Source organism: Bacidia gigantensis (genome assembly GCF_019456465.1).
Source record: "Bacidia gigantensis strain McMullin 20006 chromosome Unknown contig_231, whole genome shotgun sequence".
NCBI classification, from domain to species: Eukaryota; Fungi; Ascomycota; class Lecanoromycetes; order Lecanorales; family Ramalinaceae; genus Bacidia; species Bacidia gigantensis.
In genome coordinates this window covers 1107566-1133567 of record NW_025408598.1, presented here as the reverse complement: position 1 = coordinate 1133567, position 26002 = coordinate 1107566, and the positions used below count along the sequence as shown (strand labels likewise).

Genomic DNA, 26002 nt, shown 5'->3' with positions numbered 1-26002 from the left:
GACGCTCAGTATGACAGAACGGTTAACTCTTGCGTGGGGCTGTTTGTTTCTTTGGCGTCAAGACTGCTCTGAATAATCCCCCGGGTGGCAATATATGCCGACGTGAGTAATGCTCCTTCTCGATCCCACACTGGGTCCTATCGTCCTTCTGTCCTGAGTCAAGCCTCAAACCGGTGAGGCGACTTGCTGCAAAGAAGAGAGAGTAGCGAAGAGGATGATGATGAACGGAAAAGACAACGAAGAATGAAAAGTGATCGAATGGAGACTGAAAGTGAATGTTTCGTGGTCTCGAAAAGAGGGGCTTTGGGTATCTTTATGCAATAGTCGAGATGGGCATCTGCCACGGCATGGGTGACGAAGCAGATTAAACGACCCCTGCTGGTACCTGTTTAGCTGTCTGAAGACCTCTGAGACGTACTCTGCCATTGGTGAGGAGCGAATGAGCTTACCTGTGGAAAGCAAAGGCCTGGGTCGGCGACGCAGGCTTGCACTGGATTGATTTGCTTGCAGTGGATTGAGTGGCCGTGGGCCTCGAGTGGGTTGTTGGCTTGGTGCAGGAGATTTCCTAGAATACCTTTTGCCTTTGCATCACTTAGCGCGCGACACTCGCCGACCTATCATTGCCCCTTCCCCTACATACCTCAAACCCTTAGCTTCTCTGAGGTACAATACCCTCTAGATGACTCAATTTCCCCCTCACTCGTTTCAAGATTTGCTGTCACTGGGATTTTGTTTCAATGCCTTTGCGCCAATGAAGCCGGCGAGGAACCGAGGGGTGGGAGAAAGCGGTCAAATTTGATGCGGCCTGATTGCGGCACCAATTTTCTGAAGATACTGTCTGGCTGGTCAATCGGCCTCAGCGCCTTTTACACTTCGGTGTCAGGTATTTCGGGTGAGAGCCGTATGTAAGGAATGCCTGTCTCGATGGATGCGGCGGAAGATCTGACAAATTCTTGGGGGTGGAAAAAAGAGGATCCCAGCAACCGCTGATGAATGCAGCTATGGAGAGCGTTGTTGGGTCGAATGGACGGTGGAATGCATCCAGCCCCTTCCTTATACTTCTCGTCCTGTCTCACACGACCGCCGGCCGTGTGCGATCTATTTGACCAGCTGCTTGAGCTGCCTAGCGCTTGCTCACCAGACACCAGAGAGGGCGAGGGCATCAAGCGAGGAGCCACCGGGGCATGATCCATAGGTACGTTGCAGACGATGGCAGCTGAGTAGATCCGGTGGTAGAATTTAGCAGCACCTTCTTATTCGATCGGCCTGGTGATCGTCCCGCACGACCCAGCGTTCAAGCCTATGGTTCTCCGCTTGACTCTCACCAGTCATCTTGCGTCCCAAGCCACTCATCTGCACTGGTGAGCTTCTTTGGCCTGTGCCTTGCCGAGGATGCCAGAGATTTGTGTCTTCGCAACAGTTCGCAAAGCCTAAACTTGCTGTGCACCGGCGGGCTCTAGGCTGAAAGGGCAAATGGTCCTTGCGGAGGCTACTCTAATTGGACCGAGGCTATACACAGACTACGTAAGTCTATTCATATCCAGTGTGGCTGATGACTGAACAGTTGCGCCTCCATGGCAAATAATGGAACCTCAAAGCGACTCTTACATGTTGCCTCTTCGCAAGTTTTGCCTCGATGTCTAGATAGATCCAATGTTATATGCTGAGGAAATCGCAAGACGTAACGGCTTGCTGTCCTCTCAGATGATTCAATTATTCATCAAATGATGCTCGCCACGCTGGAAGCGTCTGGTGAGCTTTGTGCGATCAGCCTGTTATGTCAATACACCCTCAAATACCTGCTTGCCTAATCCAGTGATCAGTGCAAGATCTGATGGACCGAACTCGGCGGATCTCTCTCGCAAGCAGAAAACAAAAGGCGCTTGCCGCAAGCGGATTGACTCGTGCCACCAGCACCATCTTACCCGCACCATCAAACGTAGACAACCAAGGCGACCTTCCCCATCAAATCATGCTCCGTCGATGCATTCTAGCCCGAGACAAAGAAAGAAAGATCTAAACCATCGGATTGCTTTGCGCTGTTGACATACTTCACTACTACCATACGCTGGCCCCATTCTCCGACAGAGAGATCAAACATCACTCTTACACCCGCCTCATCCTCACTCAACCACCCCCGTTTATCCTCCGAGACATCTATCCTCAAACGATCCTTCTAGATTCCCTCCCTCGCCTCTCTCGCTCATTGATCCCCCTAGTTCCTGCGTCATTCCGCACCCCCATCGCCTGTAAGAGCCCAAATTTAGCATCCAACAGGACACCTTGTATAAATCCTTCCTACTCCTTCAGGACCTGCGACCGTTGAAGCAACTGTCTGTAATCCACCCGGGATCAGAGCGGTTCCGAGCCGCCGACCGAGGCTTTGCTTGTAGAATGTTTGGCTTACTACTCTACGTTTTATCTAATGATGCGCAGAGCTTACGTCGAACGTTGGTTCTCAATGCATTCTCATGATCCTGAATATGTGGCCATCTTTGTGGTGTAAGATGTTTGGTTCGCCGCAAGGCATTTCCAGTTCTTACTACCGGAGAGTTAGCAAACAATGGGGCCGGCGGTTTCGAACTGTTGGATTTTCCACCTCTGCTAGTATTACGATATGTGTAGGAAGGATTTGTTGAAGCTGACGCAGAAATGCATCATATATTAGGACCATACTTGCAGCACTGATGAAATAGCAATTCAAAGCGATTGCTGACCTAATAATTACGAGAGCTCTCTGCATCTGGAGAGAAATTGTCATCTTTGAGCATTTGCTATTGAGTCTGGTTTCGCATATTCTACTGCCTATCGTACAACATGGTTGTCAATCAAGACAAGCTTTCCTCCTCTCACTTCACAGCCCGTTAGTGAGCGATCAAGCACCTCCTTCGCGCTTGGCGTACTCGTCCTCAATACGCTCTTCATATTTTTTGTCCGCTGCCGCTGGATCATCTGTGACATCCTCAATACGACGCTGATCATTTCCGATCCCACCCACATGTCTGCCTGACGGGACATTTGTGGTTTCGCTGACCATTGGTTTTCCAGCCTCCTGCGTGTTGCGCTGCGTTGTTGTGCCAGAAGGATTAGAGTATGTCTTTTGCTCGTAGCGAGTACCGGTAGAGTCTGAGTAACCTAAGTGCGCTCTGGAGTCAGCTGATTGCTAAACAGTATGATAGTGGAATGTTGCCAACAAGCACTCACTTGACGAGGAGTAAGACTGAAAAGTGGAATAGCTATTGGAAGACATGGTGGATAGCTCGATATTTTGATGTACGTTCGGTTATGGATCGTGTGTACGTTTGAAAATTCGGGAAAGTCTTGTGGGGTCTCTAAACCTGCGGAGCGATTTGATGTCAACTCTGACGTCATACCCGACGGAGAACATTCATGAAGCAAGGAGTCAAGGGTGATTGGATCAGATTCGATGCCCGGTCAGGGCAATTCTCATCAATGCAATAGCTATGTCGACCGTCGTGAGATGTGAAAGTTGATCATCATGTGAATCTCGCAATATGCAAAAGGGTTAGGGTGGAGAGCATGCTGACTTACAATGATTTCGAAATCATCTCTGACCAAGCTCAACTGTACCGGAGCTTAACCCCAGGTACATAAGGCTGTCAAGACAATAGAGTTAGCCTAGCTTCTTCAACGAAGAATAATCGACAATAGATTTCGCGCAAGAGTGATCAGTACACTGTTGTCGTCTTTGCCAGCTAACCGGCTTGGACATATGCTTGTCATTGTGTTTTCATTGATTCATCATGTGGAGCAAGAGGAGGAGTAAAAGCGAAGGGAATCATACCTAGGCTATCATTTTGTCCGGCTGTCCTGGACACGAATGAACTGGCCTCTTGACTATGATGGATTTGTCAGCACCTATATTTCATCTTTCGAAAGCCGTATTGAATATCGCAACAAAAAGTTCTCAGGTATTGCATGAATGGTATTTAGAGTTGTATCAGCATTGGTGACCCAAATCTGACTCGTCATCTATATTGAGATCATCATAGAAAATGAACAGCTTTCCTCGTTCATCACGAACCTTTCGTGACCTGGCACATGTACGTCTTGTTACAGGCGATTAGAGGTATAACGTCTAAAGGTATATATTGGCTGGAGGCAAGTGAGTACTGGTGAAGATTAGATGTTAGCAGCTGATGCATCAGACAACTCATATTCCCCAGGACGTAAATCAATATTTCAGATGACAAAGTTTCTGAGGCTTTGCACGATCGGGCATTTCCATTCATGCTTTGTCGGAGCCCAGTGCCATTCATCATGATTTGTCTTCGCAAATGAAAGTTTTCAGGAGGCATACCTTGAAGGCAGTCGATTGTGCGGTTCATAGCCACGGCAACAAAGCTTTCCAGTTTCATATCCGATCGTCCAACAAGGGCCAAGTTTGATGTGGTGATTTCACGTAATGTTCCATATGATTGTATCACTGGAACCCTCTCTTAACCTCGTGTTCTAGTGCTCTCTAGTCTCGACTATGCAGTATCTTTGGATAGAATTCCCATTTTGGCGACAACTGGAAATATAATATGCTTTTTGGGGCTAGTCGTTTTTTCATGAGGTGGCTACCGCGTGCTTGAAGCTTTTCTGCATTCTCGGCGGCGATATCACTCGCTGGCTTTTTGGGCGATTCTTTTGCTATCTATGATCAGCCTTTACAGCTTTCCATGCCAATCTTGACGCAAAAATAGAGGGTCAGGTAGTAGGAGCTCAGTCTCAGCACTTTGAGAATCTTCAAGGACAAAAGTCTCAGCCGGTAATTTCCAGCGTATATTGTAATAGTGTTCATCATCGCTCGTATAGGGATAGGTGTATTCTTCAGGTACGGTATTGAGAGGAACATACCTCACTGTATGCACCTAAGATCAATTGTCAGCGTGGCTGAACCGGTAGTCATAAATATGTTCGGTGGTAGCAAGCGACGACGTTGATCAGACTGACGTGTGCAATAAGTGTTTCATTCCCATGTAGGTCAAAGACTCTAGTTTTGCGGTTTGACAAATCATCACGAAGGAAGTGTACGGAAGAGCGGCTTTCCGACTCTCGAGGTCTTACCATTTTTTGAGCTTCACACAAGTACCCTTTCGTTGGGATTGAAGACTACCGGCGACAATTGTACATGTAGAGGTAGGCAAGTCCTTGGCAGACGTCAATGCCCCAGCATGAAACGACATGAAGTAGGCCTCGTGTGAGCTCGAGCGGTTGCGAATGTGGGATCTTCAAGGAGTAGAAATTTTGCAGCTAGGGAGTAATTGGTGTGCCAAGAGATCGTCTCCATCTTGCAGGGTCCCGCTTGACAGGCGAGGCTGGCCCGTTTCCGCCTCGTTCATTAGATCTCACGGCTTCTCACAAACACTGCTGTTCTCAGATGCTCTAGACAATTATATCATCACGTGAGAAGCCTTGACTGCATTCAGCAGTATATCAGATTCAGGGGTCGCGCCCACTGGCCATTGATCTCAGACCTCGGCTCATAGTGGGGTTGACGTTTGGGTAGTGGGGGCTGTAAAAAGGATGAAGGGAATGCTGCAGGTCACGAGAATAGGCAGTGGTTGAAGCGGATATACCATCATTGCGCCTTTTTCAATCCGACTAATTGTAGACACGATAAGGTAGCTTGCCAACCATTCTTACTACGCTCATTGACCGCGCACAACCTCTGCAATTTTCGAGAACATCAAGCCTTCAAACCCTTCAATTGAGCCTGCCTTCATGTCTCAAGCAAATGGCGACACTGCCCCTGTGGGCCATGAACAGATCAACACCGAGATCATCACTCTCACGAGGTTCCTCAATGAAGAACAGACAAAGCACAAGGAAGCTACTGGAGAATTTACGCACGTCATGATCCCTCTGTAAAGCAGGCTTGCAGCTAAGCTATGAGACCTCTAGACTTCTCTGCCATGCTCTGCAATTCTCGTTCAAGTCCATAGCCTACTACATCCGACGAGCAACACTTATCAACCTGACAGGCCTTGCTGGGTCCGCGAATGCGACAGGCGATGCGCAGAAAAAGTTGGACGTCATCTCCAATGATCTTTTCATCTCAGCCATGAGATCGTCAGGGAGATGTCGAATGCTTGTTTCGGAAGAAGAGGAAGAGCTACTATTGTTCGATGAGTATCCTCAAGCTCGATATGCGGTCGTATGCGACCCAATCGACGGATCGAGCAACCTAGACGCCGGTGTCAGCGTGGGTACCATCTTTGGGGTCTACCGGCTCAAGGATGACAGTGAGGGTAAAGTGGAAGAGATTCTCCAGCCAGGGACTGAGCTCGTCGCAAGCGGATTCACGATGTACGGAGCTAGTACCCAGCTCGTTATTACCATGAAAGGCGGCAGTGTCAATGCATTCACCTTGGACAATGCCCTTGGCGAATTCATTCTTACTCATCCAGATATCAAGCTACCAAAATCTCGTGCGATATACAGTGTCAATGAGGGTAATAGTCTATATTGGGAAGAGCCAGTCAAGGAATACTTCAACAGTCTGAAGTATCCACTAGATACAAGCGGCAAACCCTACAGTGCTCGCTATATCGGTAGTATGGTGGCTGACGCATACCGAACCCTGCTATATGGTGGAATATTTGCGTACCCTGCTGACAAGAAGAGCCCAAAAGGAAAGTTGAGGATTCTGTATGAGTGTGCTCCGATGGCAATGGTTTTCGAAAATGGTACGTGACTTCTACTTCTACGTCTTGCTATTCATGCCAAGTCTGTCGCCGTCCTTTTTCGCTGACAATGCGTTTCTGCAGCCGGAGGTCAAGCTGTGGACAGTAAGATGCAGCGAATGATGGATGTCAGGCCGGAACACATCCACGATCGATCTGGCATATTCTTAGGTTCCTACGACGAAGTGGCCAAGGTGATTGAGTCTCATAATAAATAGATTTTCAAATCTGGAACTTGGTAAATGCTTATCGCTATTCATCTCGAGCGACATTTGACAAAAGCAAAAAACCCCCTTGCTATATCCGAGCCACCTCGATCAAAAGAGTGTCCTGATGACTAAAACTGTGTTTCTCATTGTTTGGGACAGATCGTTGACCTCGAGACACTGTTTTCAAAGCTTTGCGGAAGTGCCAATTAGCAAGCTCGCCACATCAATGCCGTGATTTTGCTCTCATGCAATAGCTCGGAAAAGATTATCTGTACCCGCAGCCAACAATTGCCAACTGAGCACGAGCGTTCTTAAGACTTGCAGAAGCATCCAGTTATTTCTGATCAATGACCCCACGTAGACGGATGCCAGAGTGGTGAATGGGAAGCTCGTGCCGACTTGGACCACTTCCAGTGATGCCACGAGACCCGTGACTCGCTAGCAAAAAGCTCAAGGCCACATTGGAGTTACATCGCGAGCTTGATGGGATGCTGCAAAGGCGCCGCTTTGTGCCGGCGATTTATCTTGCCTGCGAAGGGTCGGTAACATCTGGGAGACACAGATCTGGAGCATCGGAATCATTGACACGTAGCTCGCAGATCTCGCGTGGAGAAATCCCACCACACAAGAATGTTCTCGTTTCTTCATAGGCGTAAGGCACCTTCTACTTCGGTAGCGTGCAGCAACTTAATTCCTGTGGTGGGTTCCTGGACCCAGGATGCTGGATCTGGTGCATCCGAGGACATGGTAAGGATGCTTTAAGGTGCATAATGGTGCGGTAGGATTGCATTAGGTGGGATTTTAGAGTGCTCTAGGTGGAGGCCGGTGCATGTGGTGCTTGCTGGAGTGCGTGTTCGGCTGGCTAGCGTGCGGTCCATCGCCCCCAGCAGTCCAATGCCAAGGCCTATATCGCCTCCCTAACCTAAGGCCGGAAGCCAGCAAGACTCTAGACTAGAACTACTCGGACTAACTCATGAAAATCATGAAAAGGCAAAAACTAATCCATAATAATGGCGCTCCCCTACCCAGACTCTCACTCCTCCTCACGCCATGACCTGCTTCATCCCTTAGCTTACTCCGCCATTCTCTACATCCCACCCCATCTCCCGCCATGTCATGCCGACCGCTCTTCCATTTGGCCTCCGGGCCATTGCGATATAACCTCAACAGCTGAGGCACTTCACCTGCCTCGCTCGAAAGACATCGTTGACCACTGGCTATGGCTGCACTCAGAGATCCAAATAAGCTGGCGATCAGCCCACCACCTTCCCTGATAGAGGTCGATCAGGTGTGCCAAACGCCCACAGCGACATCGCACAACGCTAATTGCCTGCAGAAAGCGTCCCCTAGCGATGACTTGAGCAACTACGATACCACTTCAATTACCGCAAGCATCGTCGACTATGAGTACGAGAACGGCCGACGATATCATAGCTACAGAGCTGGCTCTTATCCGTTGCCCAATGATGAAGTGAGTGACAACGTCTTGTTCTGCGCCCCGACGCTTTCGACGCCTCTTCCCTTCTACCCCTAGCTGACTGCCTTTACTGAGAGTTTACGCTGACCGGTCGCCGAATGTAGCAAGAGCTGGACCGAATTGACTTGAAACATCATATTATGCGGTTATTGTGCAGCGGGCACCTCTACATTGCGCCTCTAGACAGTCCAAAGCGTATCCTGGACCTTGGCACGGGAACTGGTATATGGCCCATAGAGATGGGCGAGCAGCATCCGGGCTCGGAAGTCCATGGCGTTGACTTGTCTCCGGTCCAGCCCAATTGGTAAGAGTTCTTGCCTGATGAAGGATTGGATACGGGCAACAAGTGACGCAAGAGCAACAGGGTGCCTGATAACGTACATCTTGCGATAGACGACATTGAAGACCAAAATTGGTGTTGGCCTGATAACCACTTTGATTACGTTCATTCGCGCTTCATGCTTTGCTCCATCTCAAATTGGAAGCGATACATTCGAAAAGCTTTTCAGCACACGAAACCAGGCGGGTACTTTGAACTTCAAGAGCTCGACTGCCGTTTCAGCTCCGACGATGGCTCCTTGCGAGAGGACAGCGCTATATCCTATTGGTCTGATGCGATAACAGAGGCTTCAGCCAACTATAACCGTCCGATCCCACGCTATGGGGAATATTATGATTGGTTCGTCCAGGCTGGTTTCGTTGACATAAAACAAGTGATTCTCAAGTCGCCAACAAATCCGTGGCCAAAAGACCCAAAGCTGAAAGAGATTGGGAGGTACCAACTGCTCGCTCATGTCGAAGGCATTGAAGGAGTCAGCATGGGTCTATTGACCCGCGGTTCACAGTGGAAAGCAGAAGAAGTCAGTGTACTCGTGGCGAAGATGAAACCTGAGCTGAAAGATCGTGCCGTACACTCCTATCAGACAAAGTGTGTCACTTTCCCTCGAGATATGGAGCAAAGACTGATGTTGTGAGCTAGTGTCGTGCTTGTTGGTCGTAAGCCAGAATTTCCCCGAACACCTGATTCAATGAAAGACGGGCTCTCGTATGGGTGGAAAAAAGGTGCACCGGGCGCTCCATGAAAGATCATGTTGGAAAAGGCTTTAAGTCTTGACTGAGCGGAAAGATGCAAAACAGCTGATAACGCCAATCACCTGGCGACACTACTGTGAAGCTTACGTTGGCCCCAGCTGTAACGACACTGAAATGCTATAAAAATTTTGCTAATGCTCGATACGAGAGTGATTGGTTTGGCATTGCCATTCCAGTAGCCAAGCGCAACGTCGACTTCAGGGGTTGGGCAGAAACGGATTGGATTGGCCCGGAATCCAGGAGTGGCTTTGGTAGCAAATAGGGTATTGCAGCGTCGCGTACTACTCACAAGCCACATCTTCTCACCTACTTTGGAGTTAGGTCACGACGTACTGGGCGACTCTGTTCTGGTTATGACGGCATGTCTGGGGTTGTATATTGGTCTGGATGGGCGTGACGGGCATTTTGCAAGCTAGCAGTATTGTTAGTATCAAAAACTTGCGAATTCATTGCACCTCCTTTTTGCCCAAATAATGTTCCATATCAATTGTGTATACTCTCTCGCTTAGAATAGGGGTCTCACGATAGGGCTGACGGGCTGGTATCTTCTTCCAGAGCTTTCCGTCACTCTTCCTGCCCACATCAAATTGGAACATGGGCTTCATCTTTTAGCATTATTGTGCCGGTCGATGAGTGATCTTCATCCGCTATTGTAAGTCTTCATTTTCGCTCATTTACAAGCTTCAACATGATGTGTTTTCCACAGCTCTGGCACCAGTCCTAATAGACTTGTACTCTCTTCATGCGGATTAGCTTACTTTGAGCTCAAGCTCTTTTAATTCTGACACTTGCTTCTAACAACCAACTGTTCGTCACATGAACATTGGATCGATCTATCTAATTCTTGAGTCTAGGTGACATCTTAAGGTCAATATGGTCCTACACAATCCTAACAATGTGCGTCTCACTTGATGTTGCTCTAAGCAGCGAAGGACGCCTGAGGGTCGATTAGTCGAAAGGTGGCCGTGCTAGATTCTGTTGTCTAAGAAAGCCTGCCCCATAAGCCAGTCTCTAGGGATTGCAACAGCCTCTTATTTCGATTTCGAGCGGCTTGAAGCGGCCACCTTCCGACCAACCGACCCTCAGGCGTCCTTCTTTGGACCTCCCTTAAGCTTTTTCCCGAGCTCCATTCTCTACCTTGAGTCTTTTTGTGCCTGACCATACGGAGCGATGCTGATCATGGTTGAATCTCTAGTGGCATTGGGTGAATAAAGATGTGCGGGAATGGGCACGGGAGTACTTCGACAAGAACCTGGTGGGCATCAAGGCAGAAGAGGGCGAAGTTTCGGCGGAAATCCTGAAAGTGAAGAGTATGGAGGGAGACGTGGATGTCAGTCAGCGCAAGGGAAAAGTCATAACACTTTTCGACGTGAAAGTACAATTGGAATATATTGGTAAGTCAGAAGTTCTAGGCAAGAGCTGCGCGGCAGGAACTTACGGCTTACAGGGAGCACCGATGATGACGATGATGTGACCGGCAATATAACAGTCCCGGAAGTGGCGCATGACACAGAGGAAGATGAGTATGTCGTATGTTCCCTACCCATCGTTCCGTCCTGCCAGTGTAGCTGACATTCATTCATTTTCTAGTTTGAGATAGACATCTCTGATCAGTCGCTAGCTAAACAACCAATAAAAGACCTTGTCCGTAAGGCCATTGTCCCACAACTCCGCAAGAGCCTCGCCCGGCTAGGGCCTTCCTTGATCGAGGAGCATGGTAAAGATATCCAACATGCCACAGGACAAGCGCCATCCCTCCCCACAACCAAAGTGACCACTTCCTCCTCTATCAACCAATCAAAATTCAAAAGTGCCAGTAACACTACTTCCTCCACAGGGACTACAATATCGAGTGGTCCATTGGTAAATACGACAACGCTCAACTACACAGACGAATTTCGCACGACAGCGGAGGAGCTCTACACAACCTTCACTTCTCCTGAGCGCCTCGCAGCATTTACGCGCTCCCCGCCCACAGTCTTCGAAGGAGTCAAAGCTGGCGGCAAGTTCGCAATCTTCGGTGGCAACGTTAGTGGTTCTTTCGAAACGCTCGAGCCTCCGAAGAAGCTTGTGCAAAAGTGGCGCTTATCCACCTGGCCCGAGGGGCATTTCTCGAGCTTGGAGTTGGTGTTCGATCAAAATAATGAAGACCAAGTCACCGTATTGAGGGTCACGCACTCCTTTGTGCCAGCTGGGGAGGAAGAAGTGGTAAGGAGGAACTGGGAAAATTTTTACGTCAGGGGGATCAAGACAACTTTTGGATTTGGGACAATCTTGTGAGGGTCAAGGGGGAGTTGCGGAGGGCTCAATGAGGGTAAGAGCCATGGGTGAGAGGAATGATCACGAACGATGTCTCACGAATGGAAGGGGTGAGCAGGTGGGGAAGTAGCAGTAAAGCAGCTTATAGACGATAGAATGCATTTAGCGAGGCGACCACCTGACATAGGACGATTGATCGCACACTGAGTAAAAGTCATTCATTATCTACTTCTGGATTTGGGATCCTCTAGAGCATCTAAGGGGTATCAAGGGTATCTACAAACTTTTGGCAAATCAAGAATCTCCCGCCCAGATTAAAGCCGACAGAGACAATGCTAAAAGCCCCTTGAGAGATTACCCAAATCACTCCTCCTTGCGACTTCCACCGCTTTATGATCATAAAATACAATGTCCTAGCAAGCAAGCAATATAGAGCATCGTTGGTGTAAAGGGCGTGACAAAATGTATATGAAGTGCTGAAGCACGGCTCTTGGATGGACTCGGCGTAGCAGTCGCGGTGTATACGCCTGTGGGTACTGTGGGAGTAGACATAGCGCCATCATTTCCTTTTGAGGAAGATGGCGGCACTGTAGGATTAGGGGGAGCAGGTGCCTGTCCAGGGAAGCCCGCTTGGACAGACATTGAGGAGGGTGGAGCCTTCCAATCGCTCTCTTTATCGTACAAGATACCGTTTATAATGACGCCTTCGCCATCTCGCAATTTCTGCTGTTGGTCGTCAGTACACTTGGCTTGGATATCACGGATCCAACAGATTGGATCTGTCTGGCCTGGTGGTTTGGCGGTGTAGGTGGCATTGGCTGTGCCGTTGCTTTTGTACGACGAGAGATCGACTTCTTTGCCGAAGGAGATGTCGCTGCCCATGATAATACGTGTGAAGACCGTGAATGCTGTCTCGGGTTGGTATGCGGGGATGAGGTGGCCAGCGCTGTAGATGCGGGAGAAAGAGAGGTTGCCAAATTGACGGACAGCGCCCCCAACATAACTATTATTCACAACGATGTCGGCGTAGCCGGCGGAATAAAACGGAGCGTAGGCGGGTAATCTGGCTGCTACAGCGAAGGAGACCGCTTCTCCCCCGAACCAATTACAGAGATAGTCGCGGTCTCCGTAAACTAGGGCCACTTTCACTCCACGGGACAAGAGGTTTGCAAGTTGTTGAATCGTCTCCCCTCGCTCTACATCGCCTGTCGCTTGAAAAGCCTGAGCGACAGCATCACTGTTCTGCGTATAGTTGAGTGGTACCCCAACTGCCGCCTGCACGTCCGCATCATTAAGATACTCGAGGTACGTGCTAGGAGGGAATGGATCGAGTAATTTCTGTGTAATGTCATATGGATTCCGACCAGAAGACGCAAATGGAGCAACAACAGTCCTTTGGCATGTATCTTGCGCGTCACGACAAGCTTGATTGACAGCACTGACATCTCCATCGTTGTTCGGGTCAGATGCATTCACTACGCCACGACACTCTTCGATGAGCTGTTGGCATCCTCCAACACTGAGATAACTGCTCGCCGCTGTTTGCTGATCCACCAAGGATAATGCTTTTATGCCATATGTGTTGTTGTTAGCAAAGATAGGGTAAGAACTGCCTTGGACGAGATCGTCCACACAACCTTGCATGATCCCTAATGATGAGAGCTGAATCTCTATGGACTTATTGCTGGTGAAGGAGCCATTCTTGCGGGCACCATTCTGCTGCTGCCAGACTGAGGCGAACGTAGGTCCGTACTTCCCACCGTAGCTTTCCGTGAACAGATTGATAGCTGCTGCGCCAGGTTGGGTCCGATTTGTTGTTGGGGGAGCCGGATTGTACTGTGGAAAGGCGCTTAAGAAGCCTTGTAGCATGTGCCAAACAGCGTGAGCTGCAATTTCAGTGGTATTGGCTGTGCCATTTTGATCATTTGAGGCAAATGTACCATTGAGTACAGTCGGTATCGAAGATGTTGAAGGGGCTTCGGCCGGAGACTGGCGAATATTACTGGTAAAGAGGTCCAATGAGCCGTTCTTCAGGATGTCATATGAGAAGCCAACTTGGTTAGGCTGGTCGACGTAGAGCACGTTTGAACTTCGATCCCATCCCCAGTCTCGTGCTCGTGTCCCAAACCTTCCTCTAGTCAATTCAACAACCTCACAAGGGCCAGTCTCCTGAAATAGTCCGACCATACTGCTGCTACCGGGTCCGCCATTGATGTAAATAGTGAGTGGAGACGAGCTGGCATTCGTCCGCGCTTCAATGAACCAGAAAAACGTGTTGATTGAGTAATTTTGCTGTATGGGCGCAAGTACGAAAGGCGGGATGGATACATAGCCTGCGTATTGCCTCTGCGTAGAGAACACAGTTGTACATGTTCCAATCGGAGGTGACTTGAATCTGATCGCAATCCTAGGGTCTACGGGCGAGCGAACGGTGGTCACGTCGGTCTCGAAGGTACCAACAGGAGGGATTTGAGCGGTTGAGCTGAGGCACAGCTGGAGAAGGACCAGTGGGATGAAGAGGTGTGATAGCCATTGTGTCTGGAACGTGAGCTTCGTACAAGAATATGTGAAGTAACCAGCTTACCATTGCAAGGCCGCAGGATGTCTTGTGTTGACTGAGCGTGGAGATACAGCCTCGCTTCCGGGCGGTGGTAACGACAGAATCCCCATAGGAAGGCAAAAGGCGATGTCTAATGTACAGCTGGAAGCCAACATCTGTCCAGTAAAGAGCGATTGTTGTTGCATCTGCAGCACGCTCAAATGAATGTTGCCGCAAGCTCTCATGCAGAGACCGAAATCCATACGAATTTCGAATTCCTAGTCCCGAAGGCGTAGCTTCCAGACTGCCCCAATCGGACGGTCACGTGTCAAGCACTCCTTGGCGAAATTTCTTTTTGCACTTCATGGAGGCTCGAGATCTGAGGCACTAATTTTCCCCATATCCGATCTCTATGCCTAGTATACAAGTCGGTTTCAATGTGCACTGTGTAGCGTCTGTATCCCAGGTGAGTCATGATCATTGGCTGCGGCTAGCGCATCGTCACGTCAAGGACGTTGTCTCGGATCTGAGTATAGGAAGTTGTGACAAGCTTCCGACTTGCGGCGTACGTGATATTGACGGCGAAACGTAGACAGTCATGAAAAGAAGATCACTCACCCCTGCATACTGATGGATCAGCTATTCCAAGATGTTGCAGATCTCAAGGGAAGTCATTTCTTTCTCATATATGCGATCGAACACCCATAGCCACGGATGACATTGCTGGTCTATCATGCCGCCGGTCTGCATACATTCTTAAGCAACAATGACACTTCAATCATAATTCCCCCTCTAAGTCTCTTGAGCAACAGCTTCAAGTGTTTGTAAGGCAATATTACAGAGATTTTGGCTCTGCCTTGGTTTACAATTCGCGATGATTCTCTGTTACGCCCTTCTGATCGCGTTATCTTTCTTCATCTCGGTCCTGAGTGCACCTTCGATCTTACGTTCGACCGATCCTCGATGCCCACACAGCGAACCATGTTACAAAGCCTGCAACAGCATATTCAGGGCTTGCAGCTTTACAAGGGTCTGGCCGGAATTTATAGAGGTTTGTGGCTGCAGGAAGGGCACGAGTAGTCAAACAAAAGGCGATAGTGTGCGCTGACTTCTCCATCTTCCAGCCGTGTATCAGAACTGAGGGTTCCGACCCAGATTTACAGGGTTACTGCTGGAATTGTTACGAACGCTGCGGTTTCCCATCTGAAGGGTGAGTCGATTTATCTTCAGTCCGTTTTTGGGGTCTGAAGCAAGTCATGTTCATCCAACTACTAACAAAGAACATGCAGCGAGGAAGAAACCTCTAATTCGCTCACCTCTGCACTTTGCGAGAAATTGGTACCTGCTGAACGACAAAATAGCTCACGATGCCAGGATTATGCTTCTATCATACCAATCAATGGGACTTTAACATCATGAAACAATTGTAAGGACTGGAGACCCTTACAATATTGGATCCTGAGGTGGATATAAACGTTCCATTACTGGTAATACTTCAAGCGTGTATATCTGGAAGCCCCTGTTGGGGGCTATCGCTCAAACGGGTTTGGGCAGGCATTAGCAGGACTGGAATAGGCATGAGATGGTAATGCAGGCTCAGATATGGACTTGCAGAATTCTATATTTTTGAATCCTCAAAAGATCGCCACAATAAGAATCCGAGTCCTCTCAGGAGAGACTTTCCCAGGAAACTCGCCATTCGATTATGCCTCCATAATTACCAGAATGCAGGCACGGACACTTCTATCCAGCATTCCGTAAGACCATAGACAGTCCGATGCAAGTCGACGAGGCCAGCTTGCAGATGCATTGTTTTTCGCTTTGTCTATCGATTATGCCGGCAGATACCGCGCGTTAGAAAGCATCAGAGGTGCATAAAAAACGGCCTTCTTGCATTAGCTCTAGTGTTCCCGCTGTCTGATTGCCGTTTTGTGGCGCCAAGGCACCAAAAGCTGCACAGCCCCCCGGGCCAAGATGGGGACCTTCAATTATTTGACCCATCAAGCAAAAATGGCCGCCAGGGTCGTCATCAATGGAAAGCGAGCACTTTTCCCTCTCGCATCAAGCTCGCACCTTCCTTCCCCCTTCAATGCGCTTTCCTATATCACTACTTTCGAATAAAGCTGTCAGCACCATTTGCTTTTGTCTCCGACTATTCCGACCGCTTCTGCCGTGACCCCCATCTTCCTTTTGTTCATTATCGTTTTGGGTCTGCATGCGATCCGCAACCTCTGGCGTGATTGGTCTTTTGGCGGCCGCAGTGGTCTTGGAAAACCATGTGTGAGTTGGGCCCAAGCTCTTGGAAAAATCTGAGTATCTGCTCGCCAAGTGGTGCCTTGTTCCAATGTCTTGTCTTCGCCGGACAAGCTCTTAAGCTTGTCCCTCGAAGCATGCATGTCATAATTGTCACCTTCGGCGCATGATATTTCTTTGCCACTCTCTTGATAAAACCCCGAAGCTGACCAAGTGGCTGCGAGTATAGCTTCAACTAATATCAAAGAGCAGATCCGGAGGGTCGTCCGCCCTTCAAATAGCAGAAGCAGCAGCATGCGCCAGCCAGAGAATGGAAACCCAACCCAGAGCCGTGTAGGAGGCATGTTGGCACCGCCAGACGAACATAGCTCCCTCCTTCATCGACCGCTCTCCAACCAAGACGACCAGCCATTGTGGGAAGACTCAAGGCCATTTGTGAAATATCCAGCACACGTCGCGCATGTTACTTGGCAGACGCTGGCCAGCAATTATGTCAATGTATTCCTGGTGTTCGTGCCATTGGGTATTATCTCGGCACACGTGGGCTGGGGACCAACAGCTGTGTTCGTGTTAAACTTCCTTGCGATCATACCCTTGGCCTCGTTGTTGAGCTTCGCGACAGAGGAATTGTCGGCTACTTTGGGCCAGACGCTGGGAGGCTTGTTGAATGCTACGTTCGGCAATGCGGTCGAATTGATTGTATGAACGATACCTTTCATTAGTCTTGCCAACGACTGACACTTCCCAGGTCAGTATCGTTGCTCTTATGGACGGCCAGATTCGCATTGTTCAAGCGAGCATGCTCGGCTCGATCCTCTCAAACATTCTTTTGGTGCTTGGTTGTTGCTTCGTCGCTGGAGGGATCAGACACCCATCTCAGAATTTCAACGAGACGGCGGCATCTACGATGTCCTCCCTGATGGCTGTCTCAGCCGCCTCATTGATTCTCCCTGCAACACTGTATGCAGTTATGAAAGGCACCGAGGACGCGCACAAGAGACAGGATAAGATACTCATGCTTTCTCACGGGACAGCTGTGATCCTATTGGTGCTCTATGTTCTATATTTGGTATTCCAGCTCAAGACGCACGCACATCTTTTTGAAGAAAAGAAGCAGAAGGACGGAAATGATGAAGAGGGTCAAAGGAATGAGACTTCCGGGGAAGCAGGAGACGAAGAGGAAGAGGATAAAGCAGGGCAAGTACTATCTCCGTGGTCTGCTGCCGTTGTCCTCGTGGTTATCACTGTCCTCGTGGCTGTCTGTGCGGAGTATCTCGTTGGAAGCATCGATTCGATTGTCGCAACCGCTGGCATCAGTAAAACCTTCATTGGGTTGATCCTCCTTCCCATCGTCGGAAATGCCGCAGAACATGTTACTGCCGTCGTTGTCTCGATACACAACAAGATGGACCTGGCAATTGGTGTTGCTATTGGAAGTAGCATGCAGATTGCCCTACTAGTGACACCGTTCTTGGTGATACTAGGCTGGATCATCGGCAAGCCAATGACGTTGCATTTTGAAACCTTTGAGACTGTGGTGTTTTTCCTGAGTGTCCTCGTGACGAACTACTTGATTGCCGTAAGTGTGGAGATTTCCACTAGATGCTCTGACTGACGGTCTGCTAGGATGGTATGTCAAATTACCTCGAAGGATCGATGCTTCTTGGCATGTACATCATTATCGCTCTCGCCTTCGTAAGTAACTGTACCGCACCGATACCATCCATCCACTAACTTGTGACAGTATGTCTACCCCGACAATGCAGGCTCGACAGGACTACAGCTCTTTAACTTTCTCAATCCCTAATTCTGTACGAAGTTTTGCTGTTGTAAATATGGACCTTTTATTCTTTGATCGGGAAATCTCACTTGCTTTGTACATATCTTACACGCCAGACCTGCATTGAGCATACCCTGCGAAAGGTTTAGACCTTTAGGCCAAGAAGAAGAACGGCTTTCACTAGGTGCGGGGCCAAGTTCGGCTTAGCGCAAGCTGTTCGATTTTTTATGCTCAGCTCCTATCTGGGTAAGACGTTTCGGGTACAATTGATCAATGCATATCACATGCCCTATCTTCTCTTGCAAAACATGTGAGTGCGCTGCCAGCATGACAAAAGGGTCCGCATAAACCCCGAACAGACGTGGAATGTGAGGCTCCCTAGCAACCACAGTCAAATTTCCAGTTCGAGTCGAAGGACTTAGCATTGCCCTGTTGCTGGTCCTACAAGGTATCTATCAATGCCATTCTATATTCCTTATTCTTTGTCTTTATTCTTTACGTTGCTTTAAGCTTTCCTCAGTACGTGAGATTTGCTACACAAGCGGCTTTGAAAGGCTCAAGCTCCACTCTCGTCGTATCATAAAGAAAACACCGTCTTTCCCTACTGCAAAGGCCTTTCAAATATCAAAATATCCGGACGCCATTGTTGCATTTTTCATTGGAAGCTGTCTGTTCAAATATTCTTGCGAGCCATAAAGGCCTTGCAGCTTCAGGGAATTTCGCTATGGCTTTCCGGAAATACCCTACTGTTACAGTAATACTGCTAACCCATGTTCAACAGATATTTGGCCTCGTATTGGCAGCTAGCTCTACTTTTACCACCTTTGGGGCGACGCAATCTCCGTCTTCAATCGATCGGGGTTTTCTACACGTTGTAGAGTCTACGTACTACCCTACGTATGCTTCCGCACCCGACCTAACGCCTGATACGACAGGGGTAAGCTCTTTCTATTCTCTGCCTTACTTAACTTTCAGGACTCAGCCCTCACTGTCGTGACCTAGATTGTCATCAGTTCCCTAGAGACAGAAGGGCGTGCAAGGATTATCCCATTCCCAACCCCAACGCTATCCCAACAGGCCATCACCGCTGCATTTTTTGCTGCGAATGTGTCTGCATCATTGAAAAGTTCTCTTGCAGGAAGTCTAGACCCATTGGGACCCAGCAACACGACAACAACATTCCTATCGGTAAAGCCGACGTCTATGGCTGAAAACGAAAGGCTGGTAAAATTGGATGCCAGAGCAGCAACCGATTGCTTTCAGCCTCTACCGACTAGTTCACTTCCGCCTCAAATTAGTAGTCGCAGCGACCACTTAGCCACCAAATTAGGCATTGTAAGCTCAAGTCTGAACGACCCGGCCGCGCTGATTATTTTCCTGATTAGAATCAAAATGGCCCCATATCGACGAACAAATTCTACGCCAACCTTTTCTTGGGCAATCAAAATCAGGGGGTCTGGACGCATCCTTACTCGCTGACTTGGAGCAAAGGAGGCGGAAACCTTCGAAGCTGGGGTATGGCTGTATCTCACATTGACGCGGATCAACGAGCATACGGCCCTCCAAACGTCTTAATTCCCGGTTATCCCACACAATACTTTATCAATCCAATTGGCATACAGTCAATCATCCTCTCAGCTATCGAGATTGGTGATAGTTCAGTTCTCACGACGAGTTCTTTGACAGCCTTCTCCGTGAGCGCGGTGCTGGCGCCTCAAGCCCAGTCCACCTCTAGTATCACGTTTCCACTTGTACAAGGTATGGGGTTTGTCACGGCGGTCTACCAGGATCTCATGCCGGTCATTCAGAGCGCTGTCTTCTTTCGAAGTCTCGTACCCGCCCAACAACCAAAACCAGGCGTCTTCAAATACCGTATCACCCTAGAAGATAGCAAAACTTGGCTCGTCTACGTCACTCCGAGTAGCGGTCAAGACCCAGGCTTTCAATTAGTGTCTAACACCCAAGTCCAGGGTATGAAAGGTTGGAGTGGGACAATCCAGGTGGCCAAGAATCCATCAGGTGCACTTAGCGAAACTATCTATGATACAGCTGCTGGTACCTATCCTTCTTCCGGGATGGTCACTGCTACCGTTTCGGCTACAACGGGTACATACCAATTGAAGTGGACAAAAGCAGGCTTAACGACTAAGCAGCCACTTCTAATGTTTGCGTTGCCGCACCACGTTTCATCGTTTGACTCGATTACAGCCACTCTCAAGACCTCTCTACATCTTCAAACGACCACGAAAGGTCTTGCAACAGGCGTCCTCGCTGATAGTTGGACTTTAGTAGAGACTAGTCTACCAACCGACATCGCCTTCGCCCCTTGGACGCCCTCTAAGCGGTCCAAGACTTCCGTCTCTAGCTACAGTAAGAGCATAATCAAGCAAGTGGCAGCTGCCGAGCTCTCTCAGAACATTGGTGCCCAGACCTACTTAGACAGCATGTACTTTAGCGGCAAGGCTCTCAGCAAGTTCGCAATGGTGGTCTACTCAACCAGAATATTGCTTGGCGACATCACCTTGGCAGCACAAGGCCTGAAACAGCTGAAAGATGCATTCGCGAAGTTCGTTGCCAATAAGCAGATCTACCCTCTGGTCTATGATTCCAAGTGGGGAGGTATCGTCTCGTCTGCAACATACAAAACCAAAGATGCAGGACAGGATTTTGGAAACACCTTTTACAACGACCATCACTTCCATTATGGTAAAATCTCAACTCATTAAATTATTGCACTTAGTCCGCTGAACACAGACCCAGGATATTTTATCCATACAGCGGCAGTCATTGCGTATCTGGATCCGGGCTGGGCGAGCTCGAATGCCCTCTGGGTTAATACCTTGATTCGTGATGTAGCCTCGCCATCCTCGAACGATCCGCAATTCCCATTCTCCCGCATGTTCGACTGGTATCATGGTCACTCATTTGCCAAGGGCCTTTTCGAATCTGCGGACAGCAAGGATGAAGAGAGTACTAGTGAAGACGCCTTCTTCGCATACGCCCTCAAGATGTGGGGTATAGTCACCAAGAGTCAGTCAATGGAAGCTCGCGGGAATTTGATGCTTGCAATATTAGCAAGAACATTTGACAACTACTTCTTGATGAAACAGAGCAACATCAATCAGCCATCGAACTTTATTGGCAATAAAGTGACTGGAATCGTAAGCCCAAACCGTTGGACGTTCTATGATATTAAAGCTTAACAGAATCCAGTTATTCGAGAATAAAATCGATCATACAACATACTTCGGGACGAACCCAGAGTATATTCAGGGTATCCACATGCTTCCACTCTCACCAAGCTCGGCATACACACGGTCTCAGACCTTCATTTCTGAAGAGTGGAATGCGTATTTTTCGGACGCCTCATTCAATCCAGCCTCAAAAGTTGCTGGTGGGTGGCGCGGAGTCTTATATGGGAATCTAGCATGTATAGATCCCCGAACAGCTTGGAATTTCTTCGCCAACTCAAGTTTCGACATGGGTTGGATCGATGGCGGTGCGAGCAGGACTTGGTATTTGGCATATTCCGCTGGTAAATACATGCACAATCACTCCTCATTGTTCCGACTGACAAATTTTTAGCTATTGGTGGCATATAGAAGATTTGAAGATGATGATGATTACGACGTTATGTCATATAGTAATAGGTAAGTGAAGAAATGAAAGGTAAGTACGATATAGACTTGGGCGTTTCTTGCTCTGATCGGAGCTGGAGGCATAGAAAAGTTTCCATGTGATTATCAGCAAATAGAGGGTTGTTTGCCGCCTACAGATTATTGATGCATGTCTTGATCTGATCCACCTTCGACTCGTCGACGTTTGCTTAGCCTGCCATGTCAGTAGCCATCCGCACTCCTTGACGTCTACGGCTAGAGTCGTGTTCGCCGTACTATTCCCAATTCAGCATGCTGAATGAAAAAGGATTCGAGCTCAGGCTGCTATCCGCTGGAGCCTTTTTATAAGCCTGAGAGAACACCAAAGCCCATGGAGCCTAAGCTTGATCTGTTCTCTAGCGCGAAAATCTTGCTCTCTTCAGCCGCTCAGCCTGGCTTGGTGCAGAAGGTCCCCGCCCAACTTGCTCTCGTAATAACGCAATGACAGGATGTGCCAGTATCCTCTCAATCGATGCCATTATCGTGTTTCCATTGTTCCAAGAAGTCTTTTCCTCCCATTCGGCCCTTCTCGTAGCCCTCGCTCATTGCCTTGACGTCTTCCTCCTTGATCCTTTTTGTTACAAAAGGACTCAGCTGCGACTATCTTCAGCGTGGGAACACTCAGAACCTGGCTTTTCCTCGTCGAACGGGCACAAAGGACGAACCTTGCAATCCTTCAATTCTGCTGGTACGACATACGTTCGTACTTTTTGCCAATCTATAATGTAGCCACCATGTTTCGTGTGTCTGCCCATGGGCCCGGTGCCGGTGCCCTTGTAGTAGCCGCCACGGTTGGCAGCTTGTTTTGTAGTCAGAGGGAGGCGACGGAGACGTCGGGATAGGGAGGCTGTAGGCCGCATGTTGGCAAGAGCGTTGTGCCGTTCGATGGTATGGATGTTGCATGAGAGCTTGCAGCCCCTAGAGAAATACGCCGTTGGTGCCGTTGCGCTCAGCCCTACGGTAGGGCCAGAAATTTCTCAATGACGATGCGAACGCACAATAGTCTCTATTCTTGTGATTTCAACAGTAAACTGATATCATATCACCATTCCAGACTGCAATCAGATTATACAGCTGGCTTGACAGCATTATGGTAACTTGACCAGCCCAAATGCCAGGCCGCCAATCCACAGGACCTCCGTCACTTCCGAGGCCAAAGGCCAAGAAACGGAAAACCAGACGCGCTCTGAATGCACTCGCTATCGCCGAGAAAGAAGCGCCCACACAGCTTAAAGCAAGACGGAATCGTTTGGGGGAGTCTGAGGCTCCAAGCTCGTCTAAGCGACGGCGGGAACCTGACGATGAAGACGAAGCGGTTGAGGAAGAGCCTTCGAAACGAGCTAGGAAGGGACCGCTTTTCCAAGATGACGAGAACGTTGAGATTGGAAGTGATAGTAGTGGTAATGAATGGATGACTGGTCAAGTAGACGAAGATGACGACAGTGAATTAGACAGCGATGAGGCTATGGGCGAAAGTGATGAAGAAAGGTTTGAGGGCTATACATTTCGAGGGAGCTCTTCACAGACAGTGAAGCCCAGGAGAAAGAAGACACGAGGAGAAGCAGGAGGAAGCAGTGACGTAGAGCAGCGAGAAATTGATCTCGATGAGGGCGATGAGACAGAGGAAGAGGACGATGATTTTGGTGACGAGGGTGTGGACCTCGTGACTATGTTAGACGAGGAGCCAGAAGACAAGAAAGTCCAGCCTACGAAAGCGAGAAGAAGAGCAAAACAATTGTCCGCAGGAGAAACTGAGGGTGATTTCGCAGGAGAGGATTCTCAGGATGAGGAAGAGTCTATGCTATCTGTATCTGATTCCGAGTCCGAAGCTGCAAATACATCCAAATTGGAGTCTTTACAGAATCTAGTCTCTTCTATGAACCAGCAAGACAAGCATGCAGAGGAGTCTGTACCTGACGCACTTGAGTCCATGCCACCCTCTGAGTATGGCATAACTTCCAAACGAAAATTGACTGCAGCTGCTCTTGCCGCGTCAATAAAAGATCCCCAGCTCAAGAAGTCGCTGAAGATGTTGTCTGAAAATGAATCCAAATCATCTGGTAAACGTAACAAGTCTCAGAAACTAGAGGTGCCGCTTCCCAAACGACAACAAGATCGTATCGACCGTACTGCGGCATATGAGAAGAGTAAAGAGACTCTCAACCGCTGGATTGACACTGTCAAACACAACCGGCGAGCTGAGCATCTATCTTTCCCGTTGCAGGACCCAGATTCAGCAGTGCCACAGGGACAAAATCGTCTGCTGCCAAATTCTCATTCTAAACCTTTCACAGACCTGGAAAGCACCATTAAAAATATTCTTCAGGAAAGCGGCTTGACAGCCCCAGATGGACAGTCTGACGATCGGATTCGAGCCTTTGAGGAATTGAAGTCCAACAAGTTGCCAGTAGAAGAAGTGCTAGCTCGTAGGGAGGAATTGCGGAAAAGGAGAGATCTTCTTTTTAGAGAAGAGATCCGTGCTAAGCGGATTAAGAAAATAAAAAGTAAGCGATATCGAAAAGTTCATCGCAAAGAGCGAGAGCGGACCGCCGCCCATCTTAGTGATACCCTCAGAGCCAATGGGGAGATCGATTCTGAGGAGGAGAAGGAAAGAAATGATCGGCGAAGAGCGGAGGAGAGAATGGGTGCTAAACATCGAGAGAGTAAGTGGGCGAAAGGTGTTAAATACAGTGACAGAATGAAGTGGGACGAAGATGCTCGAGAAGGGATCGTTGAGATGGCTCGACGTGGAGAAGAATTGAAGAGAAGAATTGAAGGAAAGGATGTGAGGGATGGAGACGACAGTCACCAATCTTCCGAGAGTGAGGAGGACAGCTCCGACGTCGACCAACAAACCCGATTGACGGATCGATTACGGACTTTGCAAAAGGAACCATCAAATGATGAGACGGGCGGAAAAGGCGGCAATAGATTAGAATCTATGGATTTCATGAGGAGGGCAGAAGCGTCCAGGAGAGCTCAGAATGATGCCGATGCTGAGAATCTAAGACGCGACTTAGCTGGAGAAGAAACCTCAAGCGACGCAGAAAGCGGTGAAGGCACAGGCCGCAAATCTTACGGTCCACAAAGGAAATCTGCTGAGCCTTCGCACGCCGTGATTGAACATAACGAATTCGAAGAGCGGGAAGACTCCGATGTGGAGGACAAGCAGAGTCGACGAAGACGCGAGGTGGACATCGATCGTGACATAGTCGACCTCGATCAGAGCAGAACTGTGGATATGTCTGCGCCAAATCGGCACACGTTAGCCCCAAAACAAGTCAAGCAAGATCCTTGGAAATCCAACGTGATGAGAGGAGCCAATGGGTCAAATACGCCAGAAGACACCGTATTGGAGAGTCCAGGGGACCAAATATCGCAGCAGAAACCCTTACGATCAGCTCTCAAGGGCGCTCGCGCGGCCCAACAGGCGGAGCACAATGGCGATGCTTCTCTCTCCAATCCCCCACAATCCAACAACGCAAGCCTCAACCGGTTTTCAATCAACGGAGGAGAAGAAGAGGAAGATGGCTCGGAAGCTGAAGAGCCAGTTGTGTTCACTAACGCAGAGCATGCCCGCCGTGCCTTCGCAGGTGACGAAAAGCTGGACCAAAGATTTCACGAAGAAAAGGACGCACTCACGAAGGAGCAAGACGACCAGATCATCGATAACACCATGCCCGGCTGGGGCTCCTGGACAGGCATCGGCGTCAGCAAAAGGGCATCGAAACCACATCCTCGTCAGCGCAAGGTCACGAAGGTCCTTGGGATTGCCCCTGAAAATCGAAAGGACGCTAAGCTGAAAGATGTGATCATCAGTGAGAAAAAAGTGAAGAAGAATGGCAAGTATTTGGCGAGCCAATTGCCTCATCCTTTCGAAACGAGAGCGCAGTATGAGCGGAGCTTGAGGCTGCCTGTTGGGCCAGAGTGGACGACTAAGGAGACGTTCCAGGGAATGACGAAGCCGAGAGTGTTGATGAAGCAGGGTGTGATTGCACCAATGGTGAAACCTATAGTGTGATAGTATAAATACATATCTCTATAT

The 26002-nt window shown here is 48.9% G+C and overlaps 9 protein-coding genes across 9 annotated transcripts; 6 read left to right on the top strand and 3 right to left on the bottom strand.

The window, feature by feature from the left end:
- Window positions 1-2875: 2875 nt before the first annotated feature.
- On the bottom strand, window positions 2876-3250 carry KY384_004366 (uncharacterized protein; the record flags this gene model as incomplete). The annotated part of the gene is made up of 2 exons (XM_044812872.1): window positions 2876-3135; window positions 3205-3250. 2 exons carry the CDS (start codon window positions 3248-3250, stop codon window positions 2876-2878), a joined length of 306 nt encoding a protein of 101 aa, XP_044670292.1.
- Window positions 3251-5730: 2480 nt separating this feature from the next.
- Window positions 5731-6910, top strand: KY384_004365 (uncharacterized protein; the record flags this gene model as incomplete). Its single annotated transcript, XM_044812871.1, has 3 exons — window positions 5731-5855; window positions 5911-6695; window positions 6777-6910. The coding sequence occupies 3 exons, from the start codon at window positions 5731-5733 to the stop codon at window positions 6908-6910; spliced, it is 1044 nt and encodes a 347-aa protein (XP_044670291.1).
- A 1210-nt stretch (window positions 6911-8120) lies between these two features.
- Window positions 8121-9460, top strand: KY384_004364 (uncharacterized protein; the record flags this gene model as incomplete). Its single annotated transcript, XM_044812870.1, has 4 exons — window positions 8121-8372; window positions 8483-8682; window positions 8743-9306; window positions 9358-9460. The coding sequence occupies 4 exons, from the start codon at window positions 8121-8123 to the stop codon at window positions 9458-9460; spliced, it is 1119 nt and encodes a 372-aa protein (XP_044670290.1).
- An 883-nt stretch (window positions 9461-10343) lies between these two features.
- Window positions 10344-11750, top strand: KY384_004363 (uncharacterized protein; the record flags this gene model as incomplete). Its single annotated transcript, XM_044812869.1, has 4 exons — window positions 10344-10367; window positions 10666-10864; window positions 10918-11000; window positions 11061-11750. 4 exons carry the CDS (start codon window positions 10344-10346, stop codon window positions 11748-11750), a joined length of 996 nt encoding a protein of 331 aa, XP_044670289.1.
- Window positions 11751-12125: 375 nt separating this feature from the next.
- KY384_004362 (uncharacterized protein) lies at window positions 12126-14316 on the bottom strand (the record flags this gene model as incomplete). Its single annotated transcript, XM_044812868.1, has 2 exons — window positions 12126-14267; window positions 14314-14316. 2 exons carry the CDS (start codon window positions 14314-14316, stop codon window positions 12126-12128), a joined length of 2145 nt encoding a protein of 714 aa, XP_044670288.1.
- Window positions 14317-16815: 2499 nt separating this feature from the next.
- KY384_004361 (uncharacterized protein) lies at window positions 16816-18136 on the top strand (the record flags this gene model as incomplete). Its single annotated transcript, XM_044812867.1, has 2 exons — window positions 16816-17220; window positions 17270-18136. The coding sequence occupies 2 exons, from the start codon at window positions 16816-16818 to the stop codon at window positions 18134-18136; spliced, it is 1272 nt and encodes a 423-aa protein (XP_044670287.1).
- Window positions 18137-19025: 889 nt separating this feature from the next.
- KY384_004360 (uncharacterized protein) lies at window positions 19026-21504 on the top strand (the record flags this gene model as incomplete). Its single annotated transcript, XM_044812866.1, has 4 exons — window positions 19026-19238; window positions 19304-19636; window positions 19687-21007; window positions 21062-21504. The coding sequence occupies 4 exons, from the start codon at window positions 19026-19028 to the stop codon at window positions 21502-21504; spliced, it is 2310 nt and encodes a 769-aa protein (XP_044670286.1).
- Window positions 21505-22422: 918 nt separating this feature from the next.
- On the bottom strand, window positions 22423-22817 carry KY384_004359 (uncharacterized protein; the record flags this gene model as incomplete). The annotated part of the gene is made up of 2 exons (XM_044812865.1): window positions 22423-22551; window positions 22623-22817. 2 exons carry the CDS (start codon window positions 22815-22817, stop codon window positions 22423-22425), a joined length of 324 nt encoding a protein of 107 aa, XP_044670285.1.
- A 251-nt stretch (window positions 22818-23068) lies between these two features.
- Window positions 23069-25978, top strand: KY384_004358 (uncharacterized protein; the record flags this gene model as incomplete). The annotated part of the gene is made up of 1 exon (XM_044812864.1): window positions 23069-25978. The coding sequence occupies one exon, from the start codon at window positions 23069-23071 to the stop codon at window positions 25976-25978; it is 2910 nt and encodes a 969-aa protein (XP_044670284.1).
- Between the last annotated feature and the right edge of the window lie 24 nt (window positions 25979-26002).